The sequence below is a fragment of the Propithecus coquereli genome, unplaced genomic scaffold (assembly GCF_000956105.1).
Source record: "Propithecus coquereli isolate 6110/MARCELLA unplaced genomic scaffold, Pcoq_1.0 Scaffold557, whole genome shotgun sequence".
In the NCBI taxonomy this organism is placed as follows: domain Eukaryota; kingdom Metazoa; phylum Chordata; class Mammalia; order Primates; family Indriidae; genus Propithecus; species Propithecus coquereli.
The window spans coordinates 583,129-592,950 of NW_012151474.1; the positions used below are offsets into that span (position 1 = coordinate 583,129).

Genomic DNA, 9,822 nt, shown 5'->3' on the forward strand with positions numbered 1-9,822 from the left:
GGGCCGAGCTGTGGAGGGCCCAGCGGGGCGGCGGGGCCGGGGCCGGGGACCGAGCGGGGCGACGGAGCCGAGGGCCGGCGTCCCCGGGGGCTCCTGGGCTGCCGAATCCCCCTCGCCTCGCGCCACCTCGGCCCGGCCCCTCCCGCGAGCGCGCCTCTGGGAGCGTCGTCTTCTGGGTCGATGGGCCCTGGGTGCGGAGCTGCGGCAGGTCCGCTCTAAAGAGGTGCGGCTGGGGGTCCAAGCGAGTCACCTTCAGGAAATTTGTATTAATGGAAAGGAAAGGTCCAACTGACACGTGTGCCCACTTAGGAACGTCGGTACCGTGGTGGAGAGGCGCGAAGACTGAGCTCCCGGACCGGGCAGTATTTAGAACAACTGCTGTCGCCCTGGGGCGGGGGCGGGTGACTTTCCTCCTTGGCCCGCAGCTACGCTCTTACCTTTTCTGCCGGTTGACACGGGAGGCCCACCGTAGGCATGCTGGCATCTGGTTGAAATGAAAGTGTCATCGCAATACTTAAGCACACAGATGGGGAGAAAGAAGTGATTATTTCTCTCTTTAAGCAAGAATGCTCTGCAGTGACATCCCGGCGGGTTCGGATGCCTGTTTTGCAGGACTTGGCTTGTGACAGCTCTGAACGATACGGGAGTCGTGGGAAAGCGGTGTCATTCCAGTGGACGGCGAGATTCGTGTGGTGATCCTCTTTGGGGTCTTAAACAGTGGCGCTGTTGGTCTGCTTGTACCTAGTTTCTTGGAAGAGTCTAGAAGGAGCTTAGCATTCATTTGAGTTCGGATATGGCTTTGCGTGTCTCATTATTTAAAATTATTTGATTTCTTGTGCCTGAGAAGTTTCAGTAAATGGCAGTTTACATTGGCCTACCAAGCATATCTTTTCATACAGCCTCTTGGGGCAGTTTGTTGGTTAGCAAGACTTAGACATGCCTTTTTTTGTTAGAAATTTTTCTATTTAGTGATCTTAATGAACGTAGTATTGTCTAAGGCTTTATGGAGACCTAAGAGCAACATTTGAGGTAGATTTGCTGTTTTATCTGGTTTCTGTCTTCACCAACTCTGGCATGGAAGTTAACGGGGGACAGTTTTGTAGGAGAGGTGCCTTTTTTCTCATCATGCAAACTATAGTTTCGGTTATAGTACTTTTGGAAAAATCCTCGAGGAAGAGTAGGTAGTAAGGGTAGGAAACAAGATTAACACGTCAGAACAAGGAATTGGCCTGGAACCTGAAAGTGGCCCTGGGGATAAACCAACAGGAATGCCCCCTCCACATTGGTGTATATATCTTACATACGCTGTATTTTCTGGTGGTTCTCCTTAGCTCACCTTCATTCCCCCCCCCTTAAAGATTTCTTTAATAGTCATTTTGTAGAAAAGTGTAAAATATCATTTAACAGCTATTGCCTTTCCTTGCTTCTAATTTTGGTAATCTTGACAACCAGTGCTGACAATTTTCAGAGATTTGTAGCACAGCAACAAACTATAGAAATTACCCCTGAAAGTATAGTCTTTGTAGCACAGTAAATAAGGGAAATTGGTTCTTTGGAGAGAACCTCTTAATAGACCCTAAGACCAGCCCCAGTTGGCTTGAATAGTTCTTTCCCTTTCCAAGTGAGTTAGTTTATGGCTAATTTAAAGCTGAATGTAGCTCTGCTGGTATCCTCCACCAGGACTGAGAAGGTTCTTAAAGTTGACTTGGATCTCAGGGTTCATACAAAACAAACCTCTTTTGTAGCTAAACAAACTGGGTGGAGCCAGGAGGGGAAGATCATGGTCCACCTAGTGGCAGAGTCTGGACTGGTACCCGTAGCCTCCTGGCCTGGATCCCAGTCTCCGGCAGGTAGCCGTCATGTCTAACGTGAGCAGGGGACCAAGACTGAGCCAGGAGACATGGAGGGTCCTTGCATATGGTTTTGAAAAATTTAACCCACTTCAAAAATTAAAACTGAGCAAAGTTCGTATTTGTTCTTCTCAAATGTAATTAATTTCACTCCATTTTCTTCTGGGTGCCCCAGTTTTCTAAATAACAGATTCGTTTCCCAAATACTGTTCTGAAATTTTGCCAAGGTTGGTAAACTTAGGTCTTAAGCTGCCCCAACGAAAATGTTTGTCTCTGGGAGGTTTCTGGGTTGGTCTAGAAAAAACAGCTCAGGCTGCTGTAATGGGGGGCTGGAGAGTGATTTATGTGGAAGCCTGGGTGGCACTCACGGGTGGTGGCTGGGATGTTACACTCATGGCTTATCAACAGAGATTGGGGGCAAATGTTTGTTATGCTTCCAATCCAATTGTGAAATGAATCCTGGAAAATGGGTGTAACTAAAATTTTACTTTTTAAATGCTTGAGGATATCTCAGGCAACTTTGCAAATAACATGCTAGTAAAAGTTCGACACCTTAGACTCCTGCCCTTCATTTTTGTCTGTTTGTAAGACTTCTAAGGATTCTTAGAGACCAGAGGAAAGGAATCTGGGGAACCAGATATCGATGTGCATTTGGAGCAGCATTCATTTCCATTTACAGCTTTGGTTCGGTTTATTTACCATTTCTGTGTACGAGCCCGGGCCCTGGGGATGTGGAGAGGCCTGCAGCTGGGCCTGAGGGCAGGGGCCGTCTGCCGTGGAAGACAAGGAGTAAACACATCTACCGCCCTAGGAAACGGGAGCAAAAGACTCGCCCTCCTTCTGTATGTCCATACCTGTTGTTGGCAATGCTTTAGTTAAACGTACTATTAACCTCTGGAACAGCTGTCATTAAGAAAAAGAGCATCCACCAAACACAGTTACTCCAGGCTCACTGGGTTTTCAGCGCAGCTGGGCGCAGTTAAGTTCATTATAGCTGAATTATAGTTTATTATAGCTGAATTTATCTTTATTCTCCTACTTATTCGGTAGGAATATGCACTGGCAGCAGTCTGTGAAGTTGCCATCTTTGTCCACAGCAAAGATGTTTTATTTAGTTTATATTTATGTTTAGAAGCTGATTTTAAAATGTTGGGTGGTTCAAATCATGTTCCAACTGGACAGTGTATGGATGTACTCAGTGAATTAGTATTGAACACTAAAAAAGATGTTGGGTGGGAAAATAGAACAGTATATGGCTGCACTTGCACACAGGAATTTTTATAATAGTAGTATTTATAAAGAGCGATAATAAAATTGTTTTAATCCAGATGAGATTGGCAACAATACTAGAATAAATTTATATGTATATAGGTCATAGCATCTTCTTTCCAGAGCCACCTTCTCGGAAGTTGATGACATTGATCATTTATTTCCAGACACCATGAGAATGAATCCTACTATAGTAAATTAAGCTGATTTTGTTCATTTTTTGGTTGAAAGCTTTAAATAATGTCATCTAAATCATTATGTTCACATATTACTTTGTAATGACATGTCTCTCCAACTATTGTCAGGTTATGGAGAACTGGACTTGGTGTGTTTTTTCCTGCATTGTCCAGAGAGCCTAGTATAACTGTTGAAATTATAAAGAAGTGATTGTATTAAAAGGGAGAATAGAGATATTCTCACAAAAGTATTCAACAGTAGATTTTGTGCTGTAAGCTTTGCTTTCTTTTAGGCACTGAGCAAAACTATTTAAAACTCAAATAGGATATTCTTTTCTTTCTGTATTCGTTTCTCTTGAGCAGTTTCTTTTCTCTTAAGCACCATATCAGTAAAAAGTTGGAAATAATAAGGAAATTGTATTGAATAATCTATGATTTATAATGGATTCCTATACCAACTTAAAAAACTATGGAAAATTAACAGAAATAGATGTGAATATTACAGGTGGTAGGAATCCTGGCGGAAAGATGGGAATCCTACGCAGTTAACCTGCTTAGTACATCTGACTACAAACCTGGGGTTCTAGTCCGTTGGAACGAGGGGTTCTGCACTACTGGTTTTGTGTCACACCACTTGATAGAGCCACGCAGTTGCCGCATGGTTTTCTCATACTTTGCCTTTGGCCTTAGATACCAGCCTTTGTCAGATACGAAGTGTTACTGTCTGGTTCTAGGAAAGATGTCTTCACTGCTCTGCTATGCCACAGCTAAGAACTGCTGAATTTAGATGTGGAACCAGTAGAAATGCTAGGAAGAAGCTTCCTGGCCCTAAATAACACCCATGTCTCCTCCTTTCATTGCAGAACAAAGAGTAGAAGATGTCCGACTTATCCGAGAGCAGCATCCTACCAAAATCCCGGTAGGTAGTCTCCGGCATCTGTGTTAGCTCGTCATGAACGTATGCAGAGAATACTGTGGGAAGTACAGCTTCAGAACACTGCTGCTCAAGCACACCCATTCGACAGGGATTTCTGTAGGGATCCATAGACATTCAGACCCTGTGTGTCAGTTTCATAACCTAGAATGAGGTTTCTTTTTTTTTTAAGTGATGGGGTCTTACTGTGTTGTCCAGGCTGGAGTGCAGTTCCTATTCACAGGCAGGATCATAGGGCACTACATCCTCCTCAAACTCCTGGGCTCAAGCAATCGTCCTGCCCCAGCCTCCCAGGTCTCTGGACTACAGGCACCCAGCTTAGAACTGAGATATTATTTAACAGTTTTACTATCTAGTCATTCTTCCTAAGTCTGAGTTTGCTGCCTTAATATTATATATTTCACAAATGTAAGTATTTGGGGGGAGAGGGACAGGAGGGCTAGAACTGTTGATATTTTATTATGGAAAGAAGTATTACCTGTCTTTTTTTTTTTTTTCTTTTTTCTGAGACAGGGTCTTGCTTTGTTGCCCCAGCTAGAGTGCAGTAGCATCATCATAGCTCACTGCAGCCTCAAACTCCTGAGCTCAAGGGATCCTCCCGCCTCAGCCTCCCAAGTGCTGGGGTTACAGGCATGAGCCACCACACCTGGCCCTATTACCTGTCTTTTAAAGGAAGCAAACAGACTACTGCTATGGAAAAATCAGTAGCTCTCAGGATTTAAACGTAACTGCAAATTCAAGGATGCCACAGAGTCTCCTGCTTCTTTGCAGGAGGTGGAGAAAAGACACTGTTCTTTCTTGTCATGTGTAGGGGCCTCAGATACTAACGGCTTTGCCCAGCCATCAGCATCGTCTGCTCTAAATCCTGCTCGTTAAACAGGCCTTCTGAGGTATTTGGTCTAGAGGAACCTACCTTTGGTCTCAGACAGGTTAAGGTCGAGACCTGGGTTCAAGGTTACTGAGTAATCTTGGACTAGTTACGGAAGTTCCGAGAGGAGTTCCAGCATCCTCGTCTGTAAAATGGGAAGAGAATCCCATGTGATTATTGCAAAGGTCTGCATAGTTCTGGGCCAGTGGCAGTCACTTACTGTTGGCTGATAGGACGTCCTAATTTTGTAGACGGCTGAGAAAGGAACTCCAATACTGAGTTCTGTGGACGTTTCATGTATGGCTTTCCGACTGGTCGACTGATACAAAATTGAGAGGGGTAAGGGGGTAAACAATGGTTGGGGTTAGAGCCGCTATGTTGGCTGTGTTGGGGCTTTAAAAGCGGACAGAGGGAGGAATAAATGGGGTCTGCTCAGCAGTTTCCCAACTGCACGATCAGCTACAGTAAAACAGTAAAACACACGTTTGTTCTGTTTTCCCGAGACTAGGTGGAAACTTCACAGTTGTCTCTCTCGGCCCCGGGGCGAGCTTCCAGGGAGGGCCCTCTTAGACTAAGCAGAATTTCCTTGAGTGTTTCTGCGCTTCTGAGTACCTGCCACATCTGTTTGCTGGCACACGCTAGCAGGCGGAACCAAACAGCCAGCCAGGGCTGGTTCCACCGCCTCCTTTTGAAACGTGAATCTCTGTGTGCACTGACAGCCACCTTTTCTGCTCGTCGTTTCGGGTTCTTTGCGGAAATGTACGTATTTGTATTTCCACATGCTCGTGACACCTGAACAGGTCCGAGAACCGGGCTCTCGCAGGTGCTCACTTGCTGAGATCCGGGATGGCCAGCGAAGCCCGGGCGACGTCGGGCCTGGGTTTCCGCCGGGGCCCGTCCCTCTGTGCCTCTGCCTTCAGTGAAACCTTCCGCAAGGCACTTTTCAGGTCTGACCAGATGTCCCATCCCACGACTTACACGTCTTCTCTCATGAATTAGAAGAGTAAAGGAAAAATAAAATAAGAACTGAACAGTAAACCAGTCATTTACATATGATTGTGTTTTCATGGAGATTAACAACAAATAAGAGTCAGGACCTGCTAGAACGGTGCCTCCCACAGCAGACCAGACCCAAGGCAAACGAGAGCAGAAAGGTACCCCCAAGATAATCATTTGGCATTTCCCAGACTCTTGTGTGTTCCTTTAGTAGAAAGATTCTAAGGTCTTCAATTTTTCTTATTCTGTGGCATTTTCTGAGTTCTCCTGGGCCCAGGACCCAAGATTTCTGTGCTGCCTCTAATTTTTTCTGCCACGTAAACCCAGGCACGTGGTGTCTGCACACTGATACGTTTTTGTGGACAGCATGCTTCTGAATGTGCCCATTAGATAAAGCTCTGGTCTTACCAAGAAAGACGACGACAGCTTGGCTAGGCCTTACACAGAACCTTACGTAGGTCCCACACAATGGAACAATGTACAGAAAAGCATTTTTCCTTTCCAGAGAAACGAGAAGATTTTCCATACCTATCTCTCACCTTGCATCGTTTTGACATGGTAAAAGAGTTAACATTATACGGCAAAGTATATCTGTGGCACTCAGAAAACACAAATGATAAGGAGGCTCAAAGGTCTGTGGTCAGACTTTATAGCTATTTAGAACTAAAACTTTTTTGTTGTTGTTGCTCCGTGGAAAGGAAGTATGGCAAGGAGCTAATGGATTCATTTCAATTGTGGAACTACTTTTGTTCCCTATGTAGTTCCAGTACTTAATTCAATTTTAACCTCATATAAAGAAATATAAAGAATATCTCATCAAAATGAAAGGACCAAGTCCTTCTGTACCAACTCTGTCTCCAGAACCAGCTAATCAGTCTCCATTTGGCTTGTCAAATGTTTACTTACGATTTTTTTTATGTCAGGCAGAGAAACAGACTCTAGTATGGGAAAACATTGAGCATATTACCATAATTAAGAACTTTTTTGTGTGTGTGTGAGATAGTGTGTCTCGCTGTTGCCTGGGCTAGAGTGCAGTGGCATCATCATAGCTTATGGCAACCTGACACTCATGGGCTCAAGCGAGCCTCCTGCCTCAGCCTCCTGACTAGCTGGGGCTACAGGTGCCCACCACTGCACCCAGCTAATTTTTGCAGTTTTTGTAGGGGTGAGGTCTTGTTATGCCGCCTAGGCTGGTCGTGCACTCCTGGACTCAAGTGATCCTCCCGGCTCCACCTCCCAAAGTGCTAGGATTACAGGTGTGAGCCACCGTGCCTGGCTGCACTTACACTTTCATTAAAAGGCATGCACTTGCTTTCTTTAGAACTTCTCATGTCTCAAGAACTGGTGGGTATTGGGCTGGACATAGAGTTGTTTTGGATCTTTGCACTTGAAGCTGGTGTCCAGCTTCTGCTTCTCTAAGGCTTGGGGTCTTTTTCTGACTACATAGTTTATTTTTCATGGTTCCAAACTCAAACAGAATGAAAGGATACACAGCAAAGTATCTTTGCCCACCCTGCAGCCACCTTGCTCACCTGGTAGTGGCCATGACATCTCTTATGTACCATGTTTTGTAAGGGATAGAGGCTGAGCTAATAACTGGTCACTCTGCATAGGAGACTTTTGAGGAAATTAATCAGTGTGCTATTTGAAACCCATTTTGGCCTGTGCCCGTTACAACACAGGAAGCATTTTAGCTATTTTTCATTGTTGATTACTTTTTAAATTTCTTCTGGCTTCTTTTCTAGGTTATAATAGAACGATACAAGGGTGAGAAGCAGCTTCCTGTCCTGGATAAGACCAAGTTTCTTGTACCTGATCATGTCAACATGAGTGAACTCATCAAGATAATTAGGTATTTAATCACCATTGTCTTATATTTCCTTGGTGTAACTTCTCATTATCATACTTACAGATGAATCTTTAGTTCTGATTAAAATCTCTATCAGCTTAATAAAATTACACAGTGATTCACTTCTCAGGTTGTGTATCTCCTACTTGCTGGACCTCAGGTCCCTCTGATTCTTTCATCCCAACATCTAGCATGGATGTTGTTTCTTCTAGAAAGGAAACGTTATAAGTTACTGACGTTTTGTACAGCAAAATTAGCATAAGAGAGCACAGACACGGTGCCATGGCAGTCAGCTGCACTTCTGTTTGTAAACTAGTTAAAACTGCTTTTCTTACATTAGACACTTACTGCCTATTCGACAGCATACTAGCTTAAGACCAGTCTCAGGAGTACAGTAAGAATCATCTTTCAGTGATTATAGCTAATATTGAACATCAGTATAATCACAGAAAATGTCTCTGAGAAGTATTAGATTCAGCAGCAGCATTTACAAAATCTTAATATTTTATTGATCAGGGTAGGTGATATTGTTACACATGCCGCATACTTAATGTATTGGTACGTATTTCTTCCTATTGTTTTCTTTCAACAGAAGGCGCTTACAGCTCAGCGCCAATCAGGCCTTCTTCCTGCTGGTGAACGGACACAGCATGGTGAGCGTGTCCACGCCCATCTCGGAGGTGTACGAGAGCGAGAAGGATGAGGATGGGTTCCTGTACATGGTGTACGCCTCTCAGGAGACGTTTGGAATGAAATCGGCAGTGTAAGACCAGAAAAATGCACCCATTCTAGAACTTTTTTAAACCCTTACCAAGGAAAAAAAGGGATGTTACCAACTGAGATTGATCAGTTCATCTAATCACAGATCATCAAAACAGTAGTGTTTGCACCTCCTAGGGTTTTAGGAAGTTGTTTTTGTATTTCAGACAGAAAAAGTGAGCTCCAAATGAGCACATTCAGCTTTGGAAAACTATTATCACTTAACGTAGGCTATCTTGTTTTCAAATCTTAGAAGTTTACAAATAAAATACTTTGCATTCTAAGTTGCCAACACATAGACCTTCAAGTTATTTTAATGCTCCTTTCCCCCCAATAGGAACTTGCAATTTGAGCAATAATCGAAAGGCATTCAGAGAGACACTGAGTCTTCTCTTTAGGTTCCCAGAACCTGCCACCTTTTTATAGAAGGGTTTCTGTTCAACTGGAGAAACCTTCCTCGGAGGACCTTTAGGCAGAAGTTAGTCAAGCACGATCCCCCAGAACACAGTAGCTGTAATAGCGGGCGCAAAAGCAGGGTGAACGGGGTGTGCCGGGAAACAACTCTGAACCGCTGCTCAAGGTTCCTGACTCCTAGCAGTTGACCCCAAGTCCACGCTCTCTGGACGGTTACAGAAAAGCACCGCCGCTCAATAGGAACCCTGAATAATTTATAATTTTGGTCTAGTTTTTTAAGAGGCCACAGAGAAAAAGAGTGGTATTTCTTCTTTTGGATTTTCTCTAAGAGCTCAAATTAGTGCCTGCATTGGTAGATGAACGAGCAGTTGTACCACCGTCGTTCCTTAGGGCAGTGGTAGAAACCACAGAGTAGGAAAATTAAAAGCATCAAAATTCAGATGCACTCCCACCTTTTGGCTTAAAGCTATAGGTGATCCATGTTTTTTTTTTACGTTGGGTGTATGACTAAGATGTTATTGAAAGGTTTTCACATTTTAAAGAGTAGTTCAATTATCACTTAGGTCAAACGACCATTCTCCCACTCTAAGCGCATGTCACTTGTGGAGGAAACACAGCAAAACAAGACGTATGCTCTTTACAAATACTAACGCAGACTTAACCACCTTCCGAGTCCAGCCTGTGACAAACCAGTGCTTCCTACTCCT

The 9,822-nt window shown here is 44.0% G+C and overlaps 1 protein-coding gene across 1 annotated transcript; it reads left to right on the top strand.

The window, feature by feature from the left end:
• Positions 1–4,136: 4,136 nt before the first annotated feature.
• On the top strand, positions 4,137–9,012 carry MAP1LC3B (microtubule-associated protein 1 light chain 3 beta). Its single transcript, XM_012657658.1, has 3 exons — positions 4,137–4,214; positions 7,839–7,945; positions 8,535–9,012. The coding sequence occupies exons 1-3, from the start codon at positions 4,137–4,139 to the stop codon at positions 8,707–8,709; spliced, it is 360 nt and encodes a 119-aa protein (XP_012513112.1). The 3' UTR covers positions 8,710–9,012.
• Positions 9,013–9,822: the final 810 nt, after the last annotated feature.